A 26,186-nucleotide genomic window follows, 5' to 3' on the forward strand; every position below is an offset into this window, starting at 1 on the left:
ACAAACACTTAGTCTGGCTGGAGGCGGCGCTATCGCTCTTGCTGCCACATGCCCCCCTTCCCATCCATGTATAACCCCGAAGGACCTAGGTTGCATCCCAAACCCCTGTCTAGCCGCCCACGATACCAGCCAAAATATGACCACCATTGTGAGTGGCACATTGATACCTAGGTACTTAACAGAGCCGCATCCTCTCTGTTTGTCTCGCTAATTTCTTAATGTTTTCGTGACATCAACCTCCTTGTTTGGTGCTCCCTCCAGAGTTGCAAAGATTGGCCAATCAAAAATGGCGGAGCTGACCTTTAATGTGGGGTACATTCAGTTGAGCCTCCTTTTTCAAGATTCTGACTGGCCCCCCCACAATCATGCTCCGTTAAGCTTCAGTCTGCTGAACTTCAACGCTTCAACATCACAACATTTACAACAGAACCCCCACTAACTACCGATAACACAGTGTGTTTCCTCCGTATCCGTTCCTCAATACCAAGGATCATTGTTTGCCCAGACCATTTATCACATTTGTTGCGTTGGATCGTCATGTTGGCGGTATACATATACCTGCAAGCTTACCTACTTAGGTACAAGCCAAGCGTGATGAAGCTCTGCTCTCACATTTCAAATTCTTGGTGCCGTCCATTGAGAAACCGTTTCAACAACCTTCCTTTTGTGCGTCATGGGCTTTGATTCGTCGGTTCAAGGTTGATGCAAGCTCTTTACCCCGCTTACTTTACTGTCCTTGTGAGCATTAATTCTTGCTCAAAACTGGGCGCTGTCTTACCTTCCCTCCTGATGAGGCTCTGTTGTAGGCCCTTTACACTAGCTTCCATCCGGACTGGCACATGAAGTTTCAGTCCCGTGCCTCCTCCAAATCCCACCTCTCTCCCCCTCTCAGGATATCTATAACCATATGATGTTTCATTTCAGGGTGATATAAGACCCTGTCACTGAGACTATCAGCGCCTCTTTACATACCTCTAAAATGTGCATAGGTATCTCAGGAGGCCTCGCGGCAAGGTGTGCCAGGCTACAATCAAGCCGCCGCAAGCAAGCTGAAGATCAAAGCTCGTAAGGAATTCAACATGTCTTTGCGGCATTCCACAGTTCTAACTTGTCAAGTGTGACAATCTCAACAATTTCTTATTGACAGCCTTGCCGCCGCCACACCAGCGCTATACCGTGAACACCATTCAGCGCCGACATGATATCGTGTGACAACACGCTCTGCTATCACCCTGTTGGCTCCGGGTAGTGGCGAACCTAAAAACACAGAACTTTGGCTCCGCTCCGATGGCACTACGGTCCGGTTTCCTTGGCAAGAGCCTCAGTCCACGGTACATCCTGAGGGACATGCATTCTTTACCAGACTTGGAATCTCGGCGAGCAGTCTTATCTTGTTTGAGCCTCCGTACATGCGACTTGGGAATAGGGAATTCGGAGTCTGAGAGAGCAGACGACCGAAATCAGCACATTGTCATGTGACCCTTCCCGTCGACCGGACGTGCGATCCCGTTTGAGCATGCGGTCAGCTGAATACCTGCCTGTTTGAAGAAGGAGAAAGTTCAAACTCTGTGGGAACACGAGAATCCGGATGTTGAGGTATCGAAAAGCTCGCGATTACGTCAAGGAGAACATTGCAGGACCAAGGATGGAAAAGGACAGTTTGGCTACTTCCGTTTCTGTCACCGGGCTAGGTCAAATTGCAGAACGTGGGCGAGACTTCAATGGGTGTGTCATTGATCGATGCCGTCAAGGGCTACCCACGTTCGCGTATCAACGCCACATCTCCTCAAGTGTGGGATGGAATTATGCCGCATCTTTGCATCGATGGCTGCAAGGACGTGGTTTGATCATCTCGGGAGGATGTCCTGTTACGCGTGCAAAGTTTGTCAGGTGACGATTGAAGGGGGCTGTGTAGGTATGTCAGATTTTATGTGCCTGAGGTTGGACGTGAGGGGTGCTTTGGACTAACACTTGAACAAACCGCAGCTCGAAGACATCATGATCAAACTCTCCCAAATTTTCACATCGAAACTTGCGCCTTTACTAAACTTGGTGTTTGCCCAACAAACTACAGCGAAGACACCATCTCTGTTGCTCCCTGCCCTTGGCCGGCAAAGCAGATGGCCTGCCACCAACCATGGGTGGTGCGGGAAGATCCAATGAGTTTTCCTCCCTCTTGATCTGCCGTTTCATCCGTCTTCTCTCAATAAGGTAGGCCCGGGTATTTGCGGTACCTTATATTTGATAAATTCGTGACGCTGTCACGTCGCACAAAGAGGCCCTGCAGCCTTGACCTGGCCATTATTGAGCCTCAGGGTTGACTGATAGCCACATCTTACAATCGAGGGTTAACAATGAGATACTGTATCTCGTAGCGGTTTGGCGCGGGTTAATCACCAAAACGCACGCTGCACCGATTCTCGAACCTATGCAAGCTGCCCTCTTTGCCGCGAGTTCTGCATCGTTTGCGAAGAACTCTATACATCCATGAAGCTGCGTTGCTATGCAGTATACCACCAACCACACCCTCAGCCTTCTGTGTGCGGGGCCAGCATTTGCCCCTTTTTTTACCCCTTTTTCTATCCAATGCTACACGTCCATCTCTGCAGCAACAAAACTGTGGAGATCACCCAAAGGTCTGATTAAGCAGCCGCTCACAACCATCACCTGAGGTAGGGCAAAAAAAATAATAGCGGATAAGTCATGTACATGAGATGAGGAATATGGATTAGTAACAAGGTAGCAACGAACCGCATTGTCGCTGTTGTTCTTTTTTTTTTCGGCCGTCAAATTCGGGAATATGACTTGCTCGATATCAATGAAGAGGGGGGATGTGGGGTCGGGAAGCTATGACAGCATCAGCTTGGATGATAGCTCACTTTATCAACATTTCACTTACATACATCAAACGTGCTGGAAAGACACCGTGGCTGCCTCATCACTTTTATTCAAGCTGCGCTGCTTGCTTGTAGCGTTGCGACATTCTTTTACAGTCAACAAACAGCATCAACGCTATCCAAATGGTTCACCAACCACCCCCTCTTCCACTAGGTTCAGACGGCGAGGTCGACCTCCGCGCCCCCCTGACATCAGATACCATCCTCCAAGTCCGCACCGGCCGAATGGCTCCTCTCGCTCCCTTGAGCATAAAATCCGGCATCAACAAAACTTTGAGGTCTGGACCTGTTCAAATCACAAAGTTGGGGTTGGAAGGTGACGAGCAAGATCCTACGTTTCATGGGGGTGTTGATAAGGCTGTTCACGGGTGTATGTCCCCTTTTTATTTCTCGACAAAAATGTACCTAAACAGTGGCTGATAAGACGAACTACAGACTGCGCAGCCCACTACAAGTCCTGGCAAAAGGAATTCTCCCAAGCCGCCGACAGGTTCGTCCCCGGGGGGTTCGGGGAGAATCTCGTTCTTGGCTTCATGAACGAGAGGAATGTTTGCATAGGCGACATCTTTGAGATATCAGACTCAACTGCCGTGTTGCAGATTTCACTTCCAAGACAGCCTTGGTAGGTACCATATACCTCTTAATCCACCAACCACACAAAACCTCTTCTTGCTTTTTAACAGTAGTGTTATATATACAAAGCTTCAAACTTAACCACCGCTTCCACCTCCCCAACTTCGCACCCAACACCTACCGCCTCTCCCGGACGGGGTACTACTTCCGCGTTCTCACTCCCGGGCCCGTCGAAGCAGGGAATAAACTGACTTTGGTCTCCCGCCCCCACCCCGACTGGACTATTGAGCGCATCCAGCGGTACCTCCATAAGGAAACAGACAACTATGACATGAACCTCGAGCTTTCTCAAATAGAAGAGTTTGGGGCCGAGTGCAAAGACAACTTCACCCGGCGAGTCCTACGAGCGAGGGAAAAAGCCAATAAAAAACCAAAGGAGAAGTGGGTGCCCTACAAGGTGGTAGAAAGAAAGGAGCAAACGAAGAGGATAACTTCCTTTGTCCTCGAAGCGGTTGACAAATTTACGGAAAGGGAAGAGAAGGAGCTTAGCCCAGGTGCTCACGCAAAGATCAAACTGGGAAAGTGCCTCGTCAGGGCGTATTCCATCGTCGACGGTGACAAAGAGCGGTTCCAGTTGGCTGTTGCCCTTGAGGAAAAGAGCCGCGGTGGGAGCAAGTACCTCCATCGCGAGGTCAAAGTAGGGGATGTGCTACAAGTGGGGGCTATCACGGCTACGGTGCCGACTGTTTCGGCGGCTAGTCACCATGTTTTTGTCGCGGGTGGCGTGGGTGTTACGGCGTTTTTGGCAATGGTATATATGTCTTGGAAATGCAGCTTTAGGTCCCAACCAACCCGGCTGACAAAGATTTTCTACAAGGTCGAGTTCTACAAGAGTATACACTACAGCGTTGTCCTGCATTACGCCGTCCGATCTGCAGATGATGTGCCGTTTCGAGACCGGATCGAGGAGCTGAAGAAGGAAGGACAGCTGGTGCTCTACGACAAGGCTGCCGGGCAGAGGATGGATATACGGCAGATCATCCAGAGTAGGGGTTGGAACTCGCAGCTGTATTTCTGCGGGCCAAAGAGATTGATGGATCAGGCCGAGAGGGAGGTCAAAGAACTTGGTGTTTATCAAAAGGAGGTGCACTACGAAGCCTTCGAGGCAGACATGAGCGGGGATCCCTTTGAGGCTGTCGTGGCGAACAAGGGCGGGGTGGTTGTCAAGGTCGGGGAAGACGAAACCCTGCTCGAGGTCCTGCAGAAGCAGTTTGACCAGCCCGACTCGAGCTGCTGTGTTGGAAACTGCAAGACTTGTCTGGTTGAGCTCAAGGCTGGCCAGGTTGATCACCGCGGGACGGCTCTGACGGATGACGAGAAGGTCACCTCAATGTTGTCGTGCGTCAGCCGTGGGGTTGGGCGTATTACCATTGAGATCTGATGGATCGGCCGGGTGGCTTCGTCAAGATAGCCGGCTGCATGTTCCGGTCTGCGTCAGCTGATGCTGTGTTGAGCATGCGATGGCCGTTCAAAGGTGGGTAAAGATATCACCCATTGCACGCTAGAAATGTTGAAGAACTGCACTTGTGACGACTCATCCCGTACTTCTCCCCGAGTCCTGCTACATAACCCCGCTTGATGATGCCGGTAGTTCTTCATCATCAGGTCTTTGTCTTTTGGGCACCTCATCAGGCCTTGCCCCAAGCCAAAAAGAGACAACCGCTCCTGCCGCAGCCCACACACCACAATACCATGCGGTGGTTCCCCAACCTGGTCCTGCTTGGATGTACCCAGCTGTGATGCTGCCAATCGTCCCACCGAGAGCGTATGCAGTGGTGAACAGACCATAGGCGATACCGTAGACCCCCTTTTCACCCCACACTCCCGGCTGTTGAGCCTCACGCTCATCGATAGCGTAGGTTATTTCTGCCATGAGGGGTGTGTTGGCCAAGGTAACAAGTGTAACGCCCAACAACGTCAAAAGTGCACAAAGCAAGACCTTGTGCTCTATCGTGTTACGCGTCACAAATCGAAGGCAGACCAACGGCGGGATAGAGAGGGCAAACCCGGCGACTGAAAACCACTTGGCGCCATGCTTGTCGGCGAGCTTACCAACAATCGGAGATACAAAACCGGGGACCATGACACAGATGAAGATCAGGCCGGCTGCCGTCGAGTTCCATTCGAATGTTTGTTTAACGTAGAGCGGAATCACAGTATCAAACGCGAACCTGTCAGAGAAATCAGCACTCGCAAGGCTATTGGCAAATGACTGGCCTATCGGACCCGATCCGGAGCAGAAAGGACAAGTTCTCACACGATACACGCTTCAATCGCTATGCCAACCAAGGCAGCTAACATGCGACGATTCTTGATTAGCTCCCAATGGGGGTGTTTTGCAGGATTCAGGACCGGCGTCGACAATGCTGCAATCGGGTCACTGGAACTGGTTCCGGCTCGGGTCGGTGAGGGTTGCAAGGCTGGGTCGGCTCCTGCATGGCTTGTTGCTTGGACCTGCTTTTCCACATCTTCCCTGTTATCGGTAGTTGTAGTTGCACTTTCAGCTTCCGAAGACTCAGGTCCTACGACCCATTGTTGAGCAACTCTCTTCTCGACCAACACCAGGCGGAGAGCGATATCGCAGGCTACAACTGCAAAGGCGATATAGAACACAGCATAGTAGCCAGCTGCTTCGTATACCGCCCCACCAATAACCGGTGAGATCAGCAAGCCTACCGACATGGCAATCGTGACATATCCCATGGCATAACCGATGTCTCTCCCGACCGTGTCGACCAACAATGCCAGCCCAACCGACCAAACGATGGCGGCACTCAGTCCTTGGAGCAGCCTCCCCACCACAAGCAGGGCAATCGTCTTGCTCAGACACAACAGTAGGGTAGACGCGCAGAGCGCCACCAGCCCAAGAAGCAGCGGCCATCTACGCGATGAGGAATGGTCGGCGTAAAACCCGACAATCGGGGCACCCAGGAAAAGAGTGACGTTGTAACAGGCGAGCAGGATGGCGGTCCATTCTTGCACTTTGTTTTCTGCCAACCCGATCTGTTCCAAGAGGCTAAATGGGAAAACGGGCACGATTAGGCCGTAGAACAGAATGTCGGTGAAAATAGCCAAACAGACGGTGAGGAGGATAAAGAAGGTGGAGGAACGGAACTCGAGGAAAGGCGGTGGTGGTTGTTCAACATTTTTGCGGCGGGTGCCGGGGAAGTGGATAAATGATAGTAGACGTGACCGCTTGGGTGTGGTAGCACCAGCTGAGACACTATCCAAGCCAGTCATTCTCTTGTGATGGTAACTCTTAGTAAATCTCATCAACTCGGCGTACGTTGGTTGGGTCTTGAGGTCAAGGTATGTGTGTAACCACTCATGAAAAATCAACGAAGCATCCTGGGAGCTGAAGGGGGCTTCTCAAAAAAACAAGCAGATTTATAGTCAAGAAGTCATTGACGAAAATGGCGGAAAGCGGCATTTTGGAGCTGGTCATGATGTGACCGAATCGCCAGCAGCAAAAGACCGATCATTCATACAAATCGGAAGCATGAGCTCAAAGCACTTGCCCCAATTCATCGTCACTACCGCCGCTCCGATAAGCTCAGCTCTTATCGCCTATCGCAGGCCAACCAATAGACTAACATGGATAACGCCGCAAATGCCAAAGTGGGCCACAAAAGTTTCTTGACCTTCAATCAACCACTCAATCCATCGCGACCATCTCCCACACGCGTTCACCAGCCGAATTCATCCCTACATCCCACAAAATGCCTTCAACGCCCCCCACATTAGGGGACTTCACCGTCCTCCCCATCTCCTTCCCACCATTACCCTCCTTCCCCAAACCAACAACCCACTACCTCTACCTCCGCCGCAACACCCCCAAGATTCCCACCCCAACCGACTCCCGCTCCCTCTTCCTCACCAACTGCCCAGTCGACAGCACCGACATCCACCTCCGCTCCCTCTTTGTATCACTAGTGGGACCCGGCCGTTTTGAATCCGCCACCTTTGAAGACGAGCGCAAAGACACCGCCCACAAGCTCTCCCCACTGGACGCCGCCGTCCCTGTCAACGCCGTCCACCTCCTCCGAGCGCACGGTAGCACCAAGAAGCGAAAACGCGAGGAAGAAGAAGACGCGGAAAGAAGCAAGGAAGACGAGGCCGCCAGGCTCCCCTCGACGTGGACCCGCCCGCTACGAAGGTCGGGCAGCACAGCGGTGGTATTACTAGCAGACGAGAAATCCGTCGAGCAAGTCCTCAAAGCATGTGCCAAGGCTTCCAAGACGAAGAAGTACCCCGAATGGGGCGCTGGTGTCGCTGATAAAGTCCCTGCGTTGGGATCAGTCTGGGTCAAGCAACATAACCGGCTCTGCTACCCCGACCCTGCCACCCTTCAACAAGCGGTCGACGCTTTCTCTGCTGTTTTTGCCAGAAGGGAGAAGGAAGCCGCCGAGATTTCCAAGAGATTGCGCAACGAGCCGGATGAGGATGGTTTCGTTACTGTGACGAGAGGGGGCAGGAACGCACCGGCGAGCAGGTCCGAGGCGGAGGAGGCAAGGAAGAAGATGATTGAGCGGGCGGAGAAGAAGAGGCAGGAGATGGAGGGATTGTACAGATTCCAGCTGAGGGAGAAGCAAAAGGAGGAGCAGGAGGAGTTGCTGATGAGGTTTGAAGATGACAGGAAGAAGCTGGAGGCGATGAGGATGAAGAGGGGCAAGTTTGTGCCTGAGGCGTGAGGAAGGGTTGGAAGCACTGGAAGACAAAAATGAGATACCCCCATGGAAAGCGTCAAGGAAGCTCGAAATGAGAAGTGATATTGCGAATGGTGAGTTCATTTTCTCTGCCTCTTTTCTTCTATCACACCACAAGACTATGATGACGCACGCGGGGCCATCAGATTATCCATTGTCCTTTGGCGTTTTTATACCCATCGAGGCGAAGGATGTATGCTGTACATAAACCGCGTTACAATAATCTTCTCAAACATTCTGAAGTCTTTACCTACTACACTCTTACCTCGTTGAGCGCAAATCTGGAAGGGGTTGCAGTTTCGACTAACATTGTCAATTTTACTAGAGACCTAATCAAGTCAGGACGGAGAGTGACCATCACAACTAGATATCGATGTTCAAGGACTAGAGAAGGTTAGGTCATCTTGACATAACCTTAGTTTGCTGGACTGCCCTTCTACAATGTAGCAGCTGCAAAGGTGCAATGCCAACAGTATTGTCGTATGAGAACGAGAGTTTGAGGAAGTTTAAAGATTATCCATCCTTGGACTCGTGATGATTATGAGTGATGTGGGATTAGTACTATTGAAACCTAGTGCCTCGTAGCTACATGAAGTTCGGCAGTTATCCTACCAGCGGGCTCTTGATGTTTGATATTCCTAGAATGCCAGAAGACCATCGGCGATATCCGCCAGGATCAACAGTTAGCGGCTCCATATTTTGGATTCTTGGACCTGCGTCATAGGAATACACATTGGTGATTTGACGTCACAAGGTAACTTCAACTTCGTGATGGATACTCATTAAACATACCAAGACAAAAAGGGTTCTATTTTGCCCTTTGTAAAGGCATCTGTCTGTCTATTCATCGCAGAACCATTCTTTACAATACACGAAAAGATTTCGCCTTCTCGACTTGCAAACGCCGCCATTTTCCCCCTCTTTCGAAGAAACACACAGAATGCAACCCCGCCCAGTGTCCTCGCTGATAAACAGCCCGTATGAAAAACCCAAAACGCTAAAAAGGAATCTCATGAAGCTCATCTATCGTTCTGCAAAACCCCACCCATATGTTTTGAAATCATCATCTCTAGCCCAACCAGCAAGCTAGCCGGTGAAAATGAGGATGGTTCATTATCCTCCCTTCCATGCCCCATGTTATCCCAGGACTCGGCGTTTATATCCCGCCCAGTCCCGACCCATCGAGGCAGGACCCTCTAGAAGTAAAGTTATCCGGACATGAGTCCCTTCACTTCTTCTCCTTCTTCTCAAACTTTGGCTTGCCGATATCGCTCCCTCTGAGTTTGACGTTGAGGACGCGCTCCATATTGGAAAGGACCTTCTGGTCTGGGGTGGCGTCACCGCGCTCGAAGGAGGCGACGATGGTGGGGGTGGTGTTGCACTTGGTGGCGAGATCCTTCTGGGTCATGCCCTTGGTGCCGTTGGGGTTGGCGAATTCGGAGCGGGCTTTCTGGATAGCCTGGCCGACTTCCTTGCCGACGGTCTTGGGCTTGACGATATCGTCGGCGCGGTCGACCATGGTGAGGCGCTGGCCTTCTACACCGGGCTTGGAGGCCTGGGAATGGAAATGTTAGTTATTGATGACTACGCGGTTGTTAAAAAGACGCAGAACATACAGCGTTGCCAGCTCCGAACTTCTTCTCGGTCGCGATGGCGGCACCGCTACGGCGAGCAGCGTTGAGGGCTGATTGACCGCGGACAACAGTCTCACGGGGTCCGCCGGCGCCGCTGCGGACATTCTTTCCAATCTTGACTGTATCGGTATCCCAGGCAGACATCTTGACGGTTTGTGTGGGTTGTTTTTGTGGTTGGGGACGAGAAGATGGATGAGTTGTTGAGAAGGCGAGCTGAGTGTTATCAAGCTGGCGAGATGTCTGTTTGCTGTGGTGGAAGGTGATGTCTGGTGTAAAAAAAACTTCCAGAAAGAAGTGGATGCAAAGACAAAGGTTGGTGGTTTGTCCCGGATGGTTGCAGTCGAGACGGTAAGGCGGGGATTTAAAGAGGTGGCTTCCTGGTCGGCGCGGAAGGCGATGGGCGGCCGTCGAACCGCAGTGACTCGAGCGGCGAGAGTGGTCCACACCCAGCAGCCCCGCGCCACAGGGAGGCTGTGGGCCCGACCAGCCCAGGCACGCAGGGATCCACCGGCCCGGCAACTGGTGGAGGGCATGCCCGTTTGGGGATTCTGCAACTTCAACACCACCACTCGGCCGCGATATCCATATTGCCTTCCGTCCCTGACATAATTTCTTACTTTGGTCTGAATTTGGTCCTTTGATATTCTTGGGGACCTGTGGCGGTTCTAGGTTTCAAGGGGCACCTACCAAACGACGCTTTGGCCTGCATCCTCCACCAACGCCATGTGGCGGCCATGGCTGACAAAGCTCCAGGTCTTTTAACCATAGACAGCCCAGATGGCAACTGGTGCCGATTTTACTTTAGTCACGGAGATACCCATTGCTTCAGGACCTGCCTTCACTATAACTGTTCCCCCAATTTCCGATAGGTTGGTCTGGTCTGATTCCAACACTCCGGGATTTGGACAACGCCGATCTTGGCAAACCTGTTCGCATATCTTGTTGATGCAGGCTCCCGAATGGCCAGCTAGGGTCGCGGGAGTTACTTGAGAACACCTGTGCCCGATATCAGTTGTTTCGCATCCTAAAAAGCAGTACTGGTAGAACAAAACCTGCCGGGTGCCTCGCCGAGCAACACTCCTGAGGATATGCTCGTTGACTGCGAAGGAGTTGTGCCAGGCAAAACCTCGTTTTTGGTGGTTGAAGCAAACTGGCCGCTCTTCGCGGTCTCCATATCCATCCGAGATAATTACCATCATGCAATGAGCACGCTGAGGAGGTACCTGGTGGCACAGACCTCAAGCTTGTTTTCAGGCATGAGTAATGGCCGTCAACTCCACGTTTCATGGTCAGATAGGGTTGGATGAACCATGGCAGCTTACTCACAGCACCATACTGACACTAGAGAATGATTCCTCGTCTCGATATTCACCTATGGTTTGTTGAAGGATGAACAAATTTGGAGCATTGTTATTACAAACGAAACATGTACCGTAAAACAAACTGATGAGGGGGTCTCCGGAGTTCAGTCGGGGTTGTCGGACACCTTTAACCAAACAGACAGTGACACAGATATATGTCTATCTCAATGCTGGAATTCTACTAACTCGGTCCCGCGCTGGCGGACCCGAGTAACAGTAACTTAACATCCCAGTAAATAGGTCAATTCCAAATACCCCGTTACATAGTTGGTGGGATTGTTGGTGACACCTACCTATATATGGAAAGATAAGTTTGTGGGGTTGCCCAATCATGACAAATAAGTTATACCCCGCGCCAAAAGCTGCCATTGACAAGCCAGGAACCACAACGTTTTGTCGAATTGGTCTTTGTGAGTCCGATCCTCGCGGCAGGTCTACTCGGATGAGAAGCTCTCACAGGAAACAAGGAGTTTTTCCAGTGCTTCCAAATTCCCCATTTTCACCCGATCCGGGGGAACGGGAGATGCAGGTATTTGGAAAACAACCCTGTGATAGTACCTTATCTCACTGTTGTCTGGGTCTGGCGATCCGCCAGCGGCGCTTGGGACTGTCTCTTGTGTCCCGTCAGGAACTTGAACCGGCCCCGGAGCTTATTCACATTGTGCATTCGGGACGGTGGGTGAGTTGGTGCTCGTTTGAGTATTTAAAGATGTTGATCGTCCCCTCTTTGTTGAACTTGCTCTCCATCTTTCATCTCACAACGTCCAGTCTCATCAAACTTTGCTTGACTTGTTACCTTATCTTTCACTTGTATATCTTCACTTGACCATATACTCAGCTCAACATGCCTCTCTCCGGACACTGCCTTTGCAAAGCCGTCACCTACAAGGTTGACATTGACGCCCCTCTCCTCACTGGCTATGACCACTGTGATGATTGCCAGCGTCAATCGGGCTCTACCTACTGTAAGATTATCCCGTCATTATTCCTACCTCACTGCCCGGACTTGAGGTGTTACCCCGCCTCGGACCTAGCTCCAACCCCACCACCGTTTCGATCTTATCAGATCGCTAACAAATTCGATGTAACAGCCCTTGTAGTCGTGGTCCCCAAGGACAAGCTTGAAGTCAAGGGACCCGTCAAGAAGTGGAAGGGCACTGCCGACTCCGGGAATGCCGTCTGGCGTTGGTTCTGCGAGGAATGCGGCTCTCCCATTGCTCATGACCCCGATGCCGCTCCCGAGATCATTGCCCTCAAAGGTGGCAGCTTGGATACCGGGCTCAAGAAGGACTTGAAGCCTGTGAGTTATTAGTCAATCTGAGCAAGAACTGGAAGCTAACAGAAGCATAGGACACCGAGATCTGGACTGCCAGCAAGCTTCCCTTCTGCCAGGAGCACCTGGCGAAGCCTTTCGTGCACATGCCCCAGTAAATACTTACTATCTTTTCTAGTCATTGATTGATCTGGCATAGCATTCGCATAGCAAACTGGGAGGATAGGGACTAGCAAATGAAGGATCTGAGAAGGCTGATTAAATGAATCAACTCAAATTTATATAGCGATGGCGAACCAGACGAAAACAAGAAGAAATCCAAAGGCAAGGCCGTGTCCAAAACCCAAGCGAATGCGGGAACCAAGATCTCCAAACCAGTAAACTCGAAGATACCTACCCCGGCGAAGACAGCTACAAGTAAGAGTAAGTCCACAACGCAAGCGTCCACAAATAAGACCAAGCCCGCGAATAGAACCAAGACCACGGCGGCGAGTAAAGTATCCGGCAGTAAGGTAGCCAAGGAGGATGTCACTGGGATAAGACGGAGTCCACGTTTTAGACCCCGCGGCGGAGATCCATTCCCGAAGAGTCCCATGCCAGAATGGGTTCGAGGAGATAGGCCGTTGTTTGGTCCGCCATCAAAACGATGTCGAGGTAAGTGAATGCTGTAAAACCACCGCATACATACTCCCTGTTTTACTGCCGAGGAAGTCTCCATCTCCAGGTCCATCTATTGGGGCTACCAACCTGTAGGTTGACTCAACATCGCTTGAAACTGAACCATCGCGGACCAAGAACGTCGTGTAACAGTAAAAAAAACAGAAGTAGGAATCACCACCGGGCCAGCAAATAGCAAGTCCAAATTTCCACCATCGTACAACTCCGTTCCTAGAGCCAAGCTGACATAGCAGCGGTAGAAAAAGTCATTCAGGAGTTTCAGGAGTCAAGGTTCGAAACACTGTATCTACTATCAAAAAGCCAGGTAGGCAGCAAAAGACAAAAAACACAATCCCATTCAACTACATCCAACATGAGATTATAAATACCCTTTCATGTTACTCACCTTCCATAACCCCCCTGAAACCAACTCCTCCCACCTTGTCCCCCTTGCTGTCCCTCACCACCCTGACCCTGTGGCCTCTCATCAGGAGTATAAAATCTCTCATCCGCCAGACTCATCGGGCTCAACTGCCCAGGATCACTCCCATAAAGCTCAAACCTCGCACTATCACTCCTCTGAACTCCCCCCCCTTGCCCAACATCACTCTCCGTAACCCCACTCACACTCCCTATCCCCGTCCCACCCGTAGCCGTCGTCGCCTGCCTCCTAACACCCCCCTCGGCAATCTCCACAGGCCGCTGTATCTCCCCGGGATCATTAGGCATAACCGGCACCCCCTGCCCCGTAAAATTCGCCGACGGCGCCGGAATAGGTGACATCATATTCGGAAAGTAAGCCTGCTGGTCAACCCCCGGTGTCGTGCTCGCCGACTGAGGATTAGGACTCCCAACATACCCACCACCACCATCGTTGGGGTAATAACCCCCAAGATCATCCGGCGGCGACGGATCAGAATACGGCCCTGGCCGCGCCTCAGGACCGGTGTACTCCTGCGTCCCAAACGGTACCCGTCCACTCTGCACCTCCGACGCCGCTGGTCCTCCCCGGCCGTCTTCCGTCCCGCCAATGAATCGGGGAACTCCAGAAGCGGAAGTCGCAGTCCCAGCTTGGGTGCGGCCTTTGCGTCTGCGGTGCCAGTACCATGTTGCTGCACCTATTAAGATTCCGGCTGCAATGACGACGCCTACCGCTATGCCGGCTTTGGCGCCGACGGAGAGGTCGTTCGAGACGTTTGCCTCGTTGCGGTCGATGGAGGAGATGTCGCTTCCTGTCGGGATGACGGTCGTCATGGCACACACCGGGGAGCTGTCAGACTGGGAACAGGCGAGGGTGTTGGGGCAGCAGCCGCCTCCTAGACTGCTGGCGCAGGTTATTTGCCCTTGGGTGCAGCCTGATGGGACGGGGGTTAGTAAAGGGGGGGTGGAGGGGGCAATGGTGTTGAGGCATAGGGAAGAAGTGCCACAGGTTTGGCCGTGGCGGCAGCAGGCGCCGCCAAAGTCTAGGGGGCAGCCGTAGTAGGAGATTTGAGGGCAGCGGCGGGGGCAGCAGGCGGAGGAGGTGGTGGTTACGGGGGTGTTGGAGCTGGTGCGGGTGACGGTGACGAGGCATTGGTACTTGTCTGCTGCGCAGGGGGAGTCACAGGTCGAGCCGATGCGGCAGCAGGCGGCTTCGGAGGGGTTGGTGCTGTTGATGATGCAGCTGTTTGGATGTTAGTATATGAGCCGGTGTGTGTAACTGTGGCTCCATGACGCCGGACAGGCGCATAGATCCTTTAAAGACCTTGAACTTTAGGGAAGACCTACTATTGATTATTCGGACAACAGAATCGTTCTCCTGGAGGCCCCAGCTCGCCACCTGTGATATTGTCAGTGATAATGCTTGAGAGAAGACGATGAGAACTTACATGGATGCATATCATCTTGAGGGCATCCAACCTGCCTCTTCTCCATTGGAAATCCCGGTATGGCATAGAAGGCTCGCGGCATCAAGTATTCCTCATGTGGAGGGGATGTTTCGATCGCGGCAAAGCGCTCATGGCTGCTGCTGGTGGACGGAACAGCAGCACGGACGTCCCGGACAACGAATAGAGCCGCAATGAGTGCCCGCGCAATTATTGAGGTAACCATCGCGAGAAGGCGCGCAAAGTAAACTCAGGCTAATTAGATGAGTAAGTAAGACACTGAGACCATGACTGAGAACATCGCCACCATCAACAACAACGCCGCCGAGGATGGAGAATGGGGTGAAAGAGCAAAAACTCGAGATGTCAATTCGATAGTTCCATGGTGGTGTAGTCAATGGAAAATCCAACCCGGCCTGGTTTACGAATACATATGCATGTCAGCAGCGCAGCACCTCTTCCCAAATCTTCTCGTAGTTCCCGATCGAGCTGTTTGGTGTGAACACCCCATGGAAATAAGGACCCAGATCACCGGCCGGGGTTCTTTAATGCCCGTGAACAGGGGTCATGGAGGGGTCTTGAGCGCGATGGAGCCGTCGTTGCTACCCTTCCTCTTCCAGATGAAGATGGTGGCTGTGGGTTGGCCGACCGCAGTCACTCCCAGTTGAAGAGCCAATAGTGGCAGAGGATGCACGCCTCCCGTCTTTTGCCCTCCAACCCGGATAGACGCCAATCTCTAAAATGGATTTCCGTAAGGCGGTGCTCGGTAAAGGAATTGTAAATGCAGAAGGAGGAGGCCAACGGCTGCTGGTTTTCACATGCTAGTTTGTTGGTGTTGGTGAAAGCGCCAAGGGTTACTTCAAGAATGTCAGCAAAGTTGAGCTTCCGACGGGGATCTCCAAGCGTGGTGTATGGTTCGCTGATACAAAGGTGAGAGCATGCCGTAAGGTGAGAGCTCACACCTCACCTCAGACGAACCATAGGTAACCCAAGTTGAAAAAGGGTCCTGTTTGTGAGAGCATATTGGCGGGGCTCTAGGATGATTAGAGAGATAATGGGGGTCGTGGTTGTTCGAATCCCATGGACGAGAGTGGTCACTGTAAAGATGTTATGTCGTTATCCTCATCCAAACACCCATTCCTGCCTCGTCTCTCGGCGTAAGAACGCACCGAGTAGCCGTGAAATCCATCATGAAATCAACGACATCACTGATCTCCAGATATGAATTAAGGTTCTGGGGCACCCCAAGGGCACGGTGCTGTCAAAATATAGTGCGGGCCCCCAGCGGGGTACCCCAGCGCTAGCAGCTGGCGATTGCTATACCGTATAGGACGGCCCCGTTAAGTGCGATTTCGGCGTGGCTGCCCCGCGCACTAGAGCCAGATACCGACAAACTGAGCCGGGGAACCCCTCCACCGCCCACCCCCGTCCCAGCATCAACACCGCACATCCAGCCAACGACGGGCGTCTTCAAAGGGGTCACTGCAATAAAGTTGAATGCTGCACTGCCGCAGCTTGACGTAGTGGGCTCCTTTTCCACATACTCCACCCACACAACCGAAACTCGATAAACCGATTACCCATTCCACGATAGCCGTCGCCAGCATGGCCCAGGCCTACGACGACGAGGAGCTGTCCATCTCCCTGTCGCCCTCTCAGATCCGCCGGAACAAGAGACAGGGCGACGTAGGATACGGCCAGACTCCCGTCGGCTCCATCAACACCGCCATCATGCTGCCAGGCAACGCCAACCCCCAGTTGCCCATGCGCGACAAGATGCGCACCGAGCAGCGCATCGGCGCCTACAACATTGTCAAGACGCTCGGCGAGGGCTCCTTCGGCAAGGTCAAGCTGGCTGTCCACCGCAGCACCGGCCAGCAGGTTGCCCTCAAGATCATCTCTCGCAAGAAACTTATCAGCCGCGACATGCAGGGCCGTGTCGAGCGCGAAATTGAGTATCTTCAGCTGCTCCGCCATCCTCACATCATTAAGCTGTATGGTCCTCGTACCACCAACATGTGATCCACGGCTGACGCTCGTGTTATACTCCTAGTTATACCGTTATCAAGACCCCGACCGAGATCATTATGGTCCTCGAGTATGCCGGTGGAGAACTGTTCGATTACATTGTCCAGCATGGCAAGATGCGCGAGGATGAGGCCCGCCGGTTCTTCCAGCAGATGCTATGCGCCGTCGAGTATTGCCATCGCCACAAAATTGTCCACCGTGACTTGAAACCCGAAAACTTGCTTCTGGATGAGAACCTAAACGTCAAGATCGCCGATTTCGGTCTCAGCAACATCATGACGGACGGAAACTTCCTCAAGACCAGTTGCGGCTCCCCCAACTACGCGGCCCCTGAAGTTATCGGCGGAAAGCTGTATGCCGGACCCGAGGTCGATGTGTGGAGTTGCGGTGTCATTCTCTACGTTCTACTTGTCGGCCGTCTTCCCTTCGACGATGAACATATCCCGAGTCTGTTCGCCAAGATTGCGAAGGGAAGCTACATGGTACCGACTTGGATGAGTCCGGGCGCATCCACCCTTATTAAGAAGATGTTGGTGGTCAACCCGGTCCAGCGTGCGACTATCGAGGAGATTCGACAAGACCCATGGTTCCTCAAGGACCTTCCATCGTATCTGCACCCACCAGTAGAAGAGTTCCTCAACACCGGCGTCGACCCCAACAAGGCTATCAGGGTGAGCGACATCGCCCCTGGCGCACCTCCACAAGAGCAGGTGAAGCTCCACAACGAAGTCACGGAGAAGATCAGCAAGACCATGGGTTACGGCAAGAGGGATGTCGAGGAGGCGCTGGAAGCCGAGGAACCATCCGCCATCAAGGACGCCTACATGATTGTTCGCGAGAACAAGCTCATGGAAAACAACCGTAAGTGCACTTTTCTTTGATGTAAACCTATTCTTCCTGTTCGTAGTGTGAACCCCATTACATGCCTTTCCTATGTCATTGGCCATCGAGAGCCTGACGGGATTGAAGCAACCCTTGGACACGACAATCCATTTGGGTCATCGCCGACAGACAACATAGAACTGGGTACTAAAAGCGCCGAAGAACTCTCAGTTCTCACACCAGATGACCCGAATGCGAGTCCCATGTTGGACGCCACAATGTCCTCGGCCCGTTCCATCGCCTCCACGAGCACTGGAGCATCGGCAAGACCCTACGTTAGCAAAGTCGGCATCCTTCCCAGCAGTCTGCCGGCCTACCACAAGGTATTCATGGAAAGGGAGAAGGCCAAAGCAGAAGGGCAGGATAACTTTCCCGATCAACCGCCAATTCCCGAGCCAGGGGCTCCACGAAGCCAAGCAGACCAAGAAGAGACTCTTCGACGGCTCAAACCCCACAGCCGTAGTTTCGTCCGCATGGAAGATGCAAAGCGGCCCCAAGGCCTCACGCCAGTCAACCCACCAAAGAAGAACAAGCCCGTTCGATGGCAGTTTGGCATTCGCTCTAGAAACGCACCTTGGGAAGCGCTTGTTTGTATCTACAAATCTCTCCACAAACTGGGAGCAAGCTGGATTGTAGATGAAGACTATGATCTCTTGCATGAGGAGGATGAACATCAGGATTACGACGGCAGACACTCTAGGAAACCGAGCTCGTCGTCCTATACCGACCCAACCAAGCACTATAAGCTTCCGGCCGACCCATGGCATATCAAGATCAGATGGTGCACAGACAGTATGCCCCCCTTTTTATGCCCTCTATCTCTTCTTGGCCCTGACAGCTATGACAGCATTCCAAAAACATTCCGCGGCCTCGGGCCTGAGCGAAACAGGTCATTCACAACCACACCACGTCACCACTCGCGGCGAGAACAAGGATCACAAGGTGGTGGCGACGAGGATGGACGTACAGATCTACGAGATGGAGCATGGCGTGTATTTGGTAGACTTCAAGGTGGACGGGTACGAAACCCCCGAGGGCAAGCTGCTCGAGGACAAGGAGGTGACAAGCCCCTTCCCATTCTTGGACATGGCCGCGAGGCTTATTATGCAGCTGGCGGATGCGGATTGATTATTGCATATTAATAGAATTCTGATATTTCCGCGGATGGAGAAGATCAACATTATTTCTTCCGTTTCTCTTTGTTTTGCTGTGCATTTGCTGAGAAGGGTTGCTGTTTGTCTGTTGCTTTGTGGAATTCCCATCACTTGACGGCTGGGGTTGGAGGACGAATTGTATCATTCCAGTTAGCTGGATCTGTGTGTTTGATACCTGTCTGTAGTCGAAATCGGGGCTGTGGCCCCCTATCTGTATCATCGACATGCAATGCCGGTAAGGCCGCACCCGCCTCATAGGCCAGCATGTTGAGGTGGACCCATGGGGGCACAGGCTGCTGTTTTAGCTTCACAGCATGTGTTGTGTGAAGGAGCCTCTCCAATCATCTCCAACTACGGCTCTTACAACTCGTGGCCCTGTCATATGGAAAGCGAACCGACGAATCGGATGTCACCATGTTAATCTACCCTGTACTTCACACAAGAGCTGAAGCACTACTACCTGTCTCCATAAGGATGATCTGCTCTAGGTGGAACGATACTTATACCGTGCACCCTCGTAAGGCTGGCCATTCTGGCATGAGCCATGATCCAGGCTGACTTCAGCACACTGAGCTGTAACAATGGCAACTAACTCACCACGATATGACGGACACCAATACGCACAGGTCTCAGGACCACCGTCGCCGCAAACCACGGTGACAGGAGGGCGCGTTTCCATGGAGCCATCGTCAGTGCTCCTTTCACCGCCGAGTCGTTATGCCAGTCCAGTATCACCTTTCCCCCAGACCGAACACCACAAGTCGAGCAATATCACATTCGTTCCCATCGTCGATACGGACGAAGATCCGCAATATGGCCACACGCCAACGGGAAACCCAGTCACTCGGACTTGGTCGGCAATTGGCAACTGGTGGCCTGAGATCGCCAGCTCCTTGTTCAGTCTCTTGTGTATCCCAGCCCTCGTTATCCTCTTACGCAGCTATGATGACCGCCCGCTCTCAGAGTGGTATCTCACTATCACACCCAACATCGTGATTGCTTTCATATTCACCATCTGCCGAATCTCCTTCATTTATCCTCTGGTACAGGCCCTTGCTCAGCAGAGATGGAACTGGTTCAAAAGCCCTAGGTCTCTAGACGATTTTCGTGTATTTGACGAGGCCTCTAGGGGGCCATGGGGCAGTTTGTTGTTGATGATTAGAATGAAGGGGAGGTAAGCAATCATGACAATATTTGTATGAAGGCCGCTGGGAATTGTCAGTTGTCTCGTCCTCATCACAAGCATCGCTACCTCGACTCTCACTCGTCTATCGTCACTTACCCAAGTCGCATGGTGCCTGTCATGGGCAATGACACGGCTGTTGCGAAAAAAGTTGACGAGTTCTACTATGTCTCAGGCAACCGCGCTAGTAAGTAGGATGCCGCTGTTGAGACAGCGTAACTCAGCTAACATGTGGCCGAGATGGGCGCTTGTTTCCCCTTCAGCAAGCCCTACGAAGCAGCGGTTCTACCACACCCATACAACTTGTGCCCTATCCACCACCCACCTGCCGAACTTCCGAGTGCACATGGCCCGGATTCAACACCATGGCAATTTGTGTAAACATGACCAGTGCGTGCGGAGTACAACCCCCGAGCAGAAATTTCCAGGCTAATCACTGCGGGCAGATGTCACAAGCCTCCTCACCTACGACGACCTAATCCCAGGAACATCCGAGTGGCACAGAGGCGGCAGACCAAGAACAAATGTCAGCCTATCCAACGGAGTCAGCTTCCAGCCCTACCCCTACAGAAAAGCCGGTCGACAGATCGGTCTCGATGTTGGCATCGGAGCAGGTCTCACCTCCAACTGGTCAGAGCCGCATCGAAAACAGGAGATTGCCTCCCTCTCCTTCAACGGAATAGAAGGCCAGAAAGCCGAGCTGACGAGCATTTTCCTCTTGTATTCTGATCCCATCCGGGCGACAGAGGTGATGTTTCACTACTGCGTCAACAGATACAACATGTCAATATCGGAAAACGTGCCCAAGATCCAGCTTTTGGAGTCTAGTACAAAGGTCGAGTATCACAATGCTGAACACCATCACATGTACAAAACTCTTGTCGATCCTCAAAACTCGAGTGTGACGTACAAATTCGGGTCGACGTCTAATCACTTTCTTACTGGGATGCTGAGGGATTTTTTCGTGGAGAATTCCACTGATAGATCAACGATAGGGACGATGAGGGATATGTTTCTGTGTTGCTGTACCAGCTCCCTTTTTCGAAGGGGAACGACGATAAAGAGGAGAAGGATGAGCAGGGGTTGGATGATTTTAGGTATGATGTTGTTAGGAATATGTCGTTGAATGTGGCTATGGGGTTGACGAATATGTATGATTTCCCCTCCCTTTATTATTCCCCCCTTTGATCGGCTGGCTGATTTGTACGGATGGCAGTATGTTTGACAGCACGATGCAAGCTGTTTCCAGTCTGGTCAGTGGCACGGCTTGGCAGGAGGAGAGGTATATCTCTGTTCGGTGGGAGTGGCTTTCTCTTGTGGCGGCGCAGATTCGGGTTGGCGCTGGTGGTTTTGGTGTTGGTCATGGTTCAAACTGCGAGGTTGGGGGTGCCGGTGGTGAAGAGCGATATTTTGCCGGCGTTTTTTGCTGTTGGGTTGGCGGAGAGGGCGGAGGCTGAGAGGGGGCGGGTGAGTGATGTTGGGTTTTCTCCAGAGGTGAAGAAGAACGGGGCGAAGCCGGAGGAGAGCTTTGCTTTGATGGGAGAGCTGCAGAAGACGCAGAAGGGGAAGTGGGTTTTGGAGGGCTTGTATAGGGGGAGGTGATCTTAGGAGTAATAGAGAGAAGTAATGATAGGTATGAGTGAGCCTTTTTGGAGCTACCTGATGGTTACCTGCCTACCGAGTTGATATGCCTTGAGGCTTGTTGACCGTCTTTCAAGACCTATTTAACATGTGATGAGGCCCAGAAAGACGATTGGAAGAATCTGCTTTGAAGACCTTTCGGTAGCTTCAAGTAGGCTCCGGTATAGTGTCTAAGGTATTTCAACCTCACTGTTACCTAGTATAAAATTGATTGGACAATGGGACAAAGGACTTTGAGCCAAAGTCTGGCAGTCGAAGAGAGATGAATGAACCAACCAATGAGCCCACAGACGGCTGCGAACTTCTAATATACATAGCCGAGCTATGGAAGTGCCTTACTTTTTTTCCCGTCTTTTATCTCATACTCAGGCAATATCAAATGTGGCCGATTGTACCTCCTGTTGAGTCACGCCGTTCCACAAACTGAAGATATATTTGCGTCGGGGACGCACTTCGCCATCAAGCCGTGAAGTTGTATATCATCACGGATTGGTAAGTAGGTACGCCAGCGTCTTCAGACGTGATGATGTCTCCCAACCAAGACACCACGGCACTTAAAAACCCCCTCGGGGCAGTTTTTTGGAAACCTGTTAACCTGCAGCACAGCTACCGATATGCCACAAAACACTACACCTCATGGAAAAAAGCCCCAATATCGACATGATTCATCACGCTTCACTACGGTCGCTAGGCACGATGCTGCCTGGCCCGATCGAAGCCTCGTCCATGGTTTTCCTTCCAGCCAGTCCACATAACAGTCCAGCAACGGTTACATTGTAGGCAAAAAGACCTGTTTCTAAACTCCGGACAGCAGTCATTAATTGGAGGCAGAAACTGGCTAGCATTGCTTTTAGTCTTTGCCTGTGGCTTCCCATAATCATCGGTATATTGCACGTTTATGATGGGCGCCCTCTGGCGGACTGGCCGCTTCCAATCACACGCAACGCCCTTATCGCTTTCATTTCAACTGCCTGTCGGACGGCTTTTATCTTCTCATTAGTGCAGGCTCTCGCTCAGCAACGGTGGGATTGGTATGAAAGCCCAAGGTCACTTGGCGATTTTAGTGTTTTTATGAGGCTTCGAGAGGAATATGGGGAAGTGTGAGACTGATGGGCACAATGAGAGGAAGGTAAGAAGCCTACACCAGCCTTAGAATTTGGCATTCCATAACTAACACTTCCTATACAGGCCGCTGAGTAGTATGACGTGCCTTGTTTTGGTCACAAGTCTTGCGACGTCAACCATGACTTAATCCGCCGTCACTTATCCCGTCCGTTTTATTCCTGTTAATGACGTCGAGTCTGATGTGATTGCGAGATGCATTGGGTCGAGAAACATGAGGGCATTTAATCCGTAAGCAACACTTCCTAAAGCGGCGGGAATAATACAGTTTTGACCTGGAATCAAGCTCTAAATTCAAGCGACTTCTCGTGAGCAGCCCTTTAACTCTGTCATCTCACAATGCAGCATCACGAGTACCAATCTGCAAGACCGCAAAATGCACATGGCCCGAGTTCAGTACCATGGAGGTCTGCGCGAAAACTGCAGGTAACGAACGGGATAAAACTCAAGCCAGTAAAACCAACCCCCGACGTCTCAGGAACCTTTACCATGGCCGCAGGGATCACTGACCCATATTGGTCTCGTTCAAGCCTCTCTTCGCTGTACTTTGATGGACTGATAAACATAAGGTGCAAATCGCAAGTCTTTTTTGCCCTGGCAGATTTGCCGTTCTATCGCGCATACGAAGTCATATTCTACGACTGCGTCAACCGATACCAAGTATCAGTATCTGAAAACATACGAACGACAGAACTGATTTCGTCAACCGCTCACACAAACGTCGATGACGGTGGGCAGTGGTTGATCGACAAAGAAGACCCTCTTGTCACATACCTGGTTTCCAAAGGCTATAGCACATTCACGTCCAAGAACCTGAACGACCTCTTCCTCCAAAGCAATGAGTTTGGACAAATGCTATGGGAGTGGTGGTCATACTATAATAATTCCAAAGACGGACAAGATTGTACAAGCCAAGAGTTGCATCTTGACTCCGTTATCCATAAAATGTCACAGAATCTTGCCGCTGAGCTCACCAATGAGTATGTCAGACTTTCGCTTCTCAGCTTCAAGCTTTCCAGCGCAAAATGATATCGACCCCTACCAACTCATCCGAGCATCTCAGCTGACAATCTTGCATCACAGCCTCCTCGATCCCAGGAGTGAGGATGCTAGCCTCGCGTTGGGAACAGCATGGCAACAGGAGATCTAAATCTCAGTCCGTTGAGAGTGGCTTTTACTTATCGCCGCACAGGTTTATCTAACTCTCATTGTCCTCATACTGGTCATAATCCAGACATCAGATCTCGGCCTCCCCGTGGTCAAGAGCTCCATCCTGCCTGTTTTCTTTGCTGTTGGAATGGCCGACAGAACGAAGATAGAGAATGAACATGGGAGAGGAGCTGCCGGATTAGCCACCTTTGGCTTGACAGACGAGGAGAAAGACATTGGTCCGGAAAAGGCATCTAAACGGGGCAATGAGATGGACAAAACAACACCCAAAGAAAGCTACGCCTTGCTTGGGGAGCTACAGAAGACACAGAATGGAAAATGGGCTCTCAGGAGTGTGCACCGGGAAGGCTGACGATAAGCGTTCCACCAGAGCTTCCTCTCGATCTAATACAACCAGAAATCCTAACAAGACAATCAACAAGGGATGCGAACACTAGTATAAATATATACAAAAGGCTAAACAATATATACAATGACAAGCCTTACAGCGCAGCACACATGGAGGATCGATATTAACGAAAGTGAAACATCACGTTCTCAGCCTCAAACATTTCTTCTGGGAGATCTATTACTCGTTGCCTTGTCCAGCAAATTCGACTCTATCCTGCCCTAAAGTCTCCCCTCCTCCAAAACCTCGATCAGTTCATCCAACCTCTCAATCACCAAATCAGTATGCTCATGGTCCACCAAATGTCTATTCACATCATTGACCAACAAGACCGTCTTGGCACCCGCCCTCCTCCCAGCAGTGATATCATCCACCGAGTCACCCACCATTATCAACCCACTCGCATCCGCCACCTCCTCTCCCTCCTCCGTATGGAGTAGCTCCCCCTCTTCTTGCCTCCTCTCGGCAATCTTTTCCTTTTCCTCCGCCTCATCAACGGGAATGCCAGGCTCACCAGTTGACTTCCTCACCAAACCCCAAGAACGGGCAATATGGAGAATACCAGCGGGGTCGGGCTTGGGAGGGCGGAAATCACGGGTGACGATGGGGCCAAAGACGGAGGAAGGGAGGAATTTGTCAAGGAGGTTCTGGACGGGGAGGTCGAAGTTGCGGGTGCAGATTCCTTTGCGGATGGAGCGGGAGTCGAGGTAGGACATTAGGGGGGCGAGGCCAGGTTGGGGGACCTGGGTAAGCATGGCTTCGCGTTCTATGGTGCGGATTTTCTCCATGGCGGTGTGTTGGTCTTCGGGGGTGGGGAGGGAGTAGACGTGGTCGAGGATGTCGACTGATTTGGGGATGCCGAGGGCGGAGCGCATGGCGGCGAACATGTAGGTTTGGGGTTCACTAGTTTTATGTTAGTTGGCATGCTCTTGAGGTTGGGGGGAATGGAAGTGAGAGTGAAATGGTGGGTGAGTGAGACGTGATGGTTAGGAGGTATGAGATGTGACAGGTAATATGGGGCAGGCTTCATAAGAGCTAGAGGTCAAAAGACACAACCTCGAAGTCTGACTCAGAGACTCAAAGCCCAGACTAGAAACACAAATAAGCTCACCATAGCGTCCCGTCGACATCAAAAACGATGCCCTCTAGCTTGCGGGTGTTGGAGCTAGGAACAAACGGCTGTTTCAACGGCGCGAATTTCCACGGGGCTGAAGTAACGGCGGACATGATGGGCCAAAATCTTCGCATCCCACCGTCTGGAAGTTACTTGAAATAAAAGGTGCGGGGTTGCCAACAACCCTATATAAAACTTGCAAAGAAAGTGAGGGTATCACAATATCGATAACTGATGAGGGGCTCGAGTGAGGATCCAATTCGTAAATGCCAAGAGATATAGCTCCAAAAAGATTGATGCTTAAATAAACGGCACAACAAGAGGTTAGGTACCAAGGATTCGGAATGACGAGAAAAGGCAATCAATCAGCAGCTCAATGTGGAACGGCACTCGTACAAGTCACACTCTGTCAAAAGAAGTCTCACTTGACCCCGCGATTTCACCTTTTGCTTGCTCTCAAAGTGGCCGTTCTTCTAGA

At 51.7% G+C, this 26,186-nt stretch overlaps 12 protein-coding genes across 12 annotated transcripts; 8 read left to right on the forward strand and 4 right to left on the reverse strand.

The window, feature by feature from the left end:
* The first annotated feature begins 284 nt into the window (after positions 1–284).
* QC763_200710 (uncharacterized protein) lies at positions 285–5,065 on the forward strand. Its single transcript, XM_062909105.1, has 5 exons — positions 285–1,065; positions 1,117–3,267; positions 3,333–3,519; positions 3,600–4,281; positions 4,348–5,065. The coding sequence occupies exons 2-5, from the start codon at positions 3,021–3,023 to the stop codon at positions 4,909–4,911; spliced, it is 1,680 nt and encodes a 559-aa protein (XP_062767849.1). The 5' UTR covers positions 285–1,065; positions 1,117–3,020; the 3' UTR covers positions 4,912–5,065.
* Positions 4,869–8,188, reverse strand: QC763_200720 (uncharacterized protein). Its single transcript, XM_062909106.1, has 2 exons — positions 5,788–8,188; positions 4,869–5,701 (listed from the first exon to the last, which is right to left on the reverse strand). The coding sequence occupies exons 1-2, from the start codon at positions 6,801–6,803 to the stop codon at positions 5,092–5,094; spliced, it is 1,626 nt and encodes a 541-aa protein (XP_062767850.1). The 5' UTR covers positions 6,804–8,188; the 3' UTR covers positions 4,869–5,091.
* QC763_200730 (uncharacterized protein) lies at positions 7,250–8,221 on the forward strand (the record flags this gene model as incomplete). Its single annotated transcript, XM_062909107.1, has 1 exon — positions 7,250–8,221. The coding sequence occupies one exon, from the start codon at positions 7,250–7,252 to the stop codon at positions 8,219–8,221; it is 972 nt and encodes a 323-aa protein (XP_062767851.1).
* A 780-nt stretch (positions 8,222–9,001) lies between these two features.
* Positions 9,002–11,462, reverse strand: QC763_200740 (uncharacterized protein). The gene is made up of 3 exons (XM_062909108.1): positions 11,211–11,462; positions 9,853–11,144; positions 9,002–9,791 (listed from the first exon to the last, which is right to left on the reverse strand). Exons 2-3 carry the CDS (start codon positions 10,401–10,403, stop codon positions 9,773–9,775), a joined length of 570 nt encoding a protein of 189 aa, XP_062767852.1. The 5' UTR covers positions 10,404–11,144; positions 11,211–11,462; the 3' UTR covers positions 9,002–9,772.
* A 422-nt stretch (positions 11,463–11,884) lies between these two features.
* On the forward strand, positions 11,885–13,452 carry QC763_200750 (uncharacterized protein). The gene is made up of 4 exons (XM_062909109.1): positions 11,885–12,196; positions 12,323–12,531; positions 12,582–13,328; positions 13,422–13,452. The coding sequence occupies exons 1-3, from the start codon at positions 12,076–12,078 to the stop codon at positions 12,660–12,662; spliced, it is 411 nt and encodes a 136-aa protein (XP_062767853.1). The 5' UTR covers positions 11,885–12,075; the 3' UTR covers positions 12,663–13,328; positions 13,422–13,452.
* A 25-nt stretch (positions 13,453–13,477) lies between these two features.
* On the reverse strand, positions 13,478–15,441 carry QC763_200760 (uncharacterized protein). The gene is made up of 3 exons (XM_062909110.1): positions 15,030–15,441; positions 14,929–14,980; positions 13,478–14,824 (listed from the first exon to the last, which is right to left on the reverse strand). The coding sequence occupies exons 1-3, from the start codon at positions 15,250–15,252 to the stop codon at positions 13,564–13,566; spliced, it is 1,536 nt and encodes a 511-aa protein (XP_062767854.1). The 5' UTR covers positions 15,253–15,441; the 3' UTR covers positions 13,478–13,563.
* Positions 15,442–16,442: 1,001 nt separating this feature from the next.
* Positions 16,443–17,935, forward strand: SNF1_1 (Protein kinase; the record flags this gene model as incomplete). Its single annotated transcript, XM_062905503.1, has 2 exons — positions 16,443–17,020; positions 17,080–17,935. The coding sequence occupies exons 1-2, from the start codon at positions 16,632–16,634 to the stop codon at positions 17,933–17,935; spliced, it is 1,245 nt and encodes a 414-aa protein (XP_062767855.1). The 5' UTR covers positions 16,443–16,631.
* Positions 17,936–18,139: 204 nt separating this feature from the next.
* Positions 18,140–19,064, forward strand: SNF1_2 (Protein kinase; the record flags this gene model as incomplete). The annotated part of the gene is made up of 2 exons (XM_062905504.1): positions 18,140–18,728; positions 18,784–19,064. 2 exons carry the CDS (start codon positions 18,140–18,142, stop codon positions 19,062–19,064), a joined length of 870 nt encoding a protein of 289 aa, XP_062767856.1.
* Positions 19,065–19,671: 607 nt separating this feature from the next.
* On the forward strand, positions 19,672–21,875 carry QC763_200780 (uncharacterized protein; the record flags this gene model as incomplete). Its single annotated transcript, XM_062909111.1, is given in 8 exon segments — positions 19,672–20,264; positions 20,295–20,307; positions 20,313–20,460; positions 20,514–20,663; positions 20,720–21,237; positions 21,258–21,424; positions 21,502–21,570; positions 21,602–21,875. Coding segments are annotated over 8 exon segments (1,932 nt in total).
* Positions 21,876–22,293: 418 nt separating this feature from the next.
* On the forward strand, positions 22,294–23,271 carry QC763_200785 (uncharacterized protein; the record flags this gene model as incomplete). Its single annotated transcript, XM_062909112.1, has 4 exons — positions 22,294–22,305; positions 22,387–22,406; positions 22,769–23,012; positions 23,215–23,271. 4 exons carry the CDS (start codon positions 22,294–22,296, stop codon positions 23,269–23,271), a joined length of 333 nt encoding a protein of 110 aa, XP_062767858.1.
* A 104-nt stretch (positions 23,272–23,375) lies between these two features.
* On the forward strand, positions 23,376–24,512 carry QC763_0029940 (uncharacterized protein; the record flags this gene model as incomplete). The annotated part of the gene is made up of 2 exons (XM_062905505.1): positions 23,376–24,016; positions 24,120–24,512. 2 exons carry the CDS (start codon positions 23,376–23,378, stop codon positions 24,184–24,186), a joined length of 708 nt encoding a protein of 235 aa, XP_062767859.1. The 3' UTR covers positions 24,187–24,512.
* A 232-nt stretch (positions 24,513–24,744) lies between these two features.
* QC763_200790 (uncharacterized protein) lies at positions 24,745–26,158 on the reverse strand. The gene is made up of 2 exons (XM_062909113.1): positions 25,706–26,158; positions 24,745–25,497 (listed from the first exon to the last, which is right to left on the reverse strand). The coding sequence occupies exons 1-2, from the start codon at positions 25,840–25,842 to the stop codon at positions 24,816–24,818; spliced, it is 819 nt and encodes a 272-aa protein (XP_062767860.1). The 5' UTR covers positions 25,843–26,158; the 3' UTR covers positions 24,745–24,815.
* Positions 26,159–26,186: the final 28 nt, after the last annotated feature.

Source organism: Podospora pseudopauciseta (assembly GCF_035222475.1).
Source record: "Podospora pseudopauciseta strain CBS 411.78 chromosome 2 map unlocalized CBS411.78m_2, whole genome shotgun sequence".
Taxonomy (NCBI): Eukaryota; Fungi; Ascomycota; class Sordariomycetes; order Sordariales; family Podosporaceae; genus Podospora; species Podospora pseudopauciseta.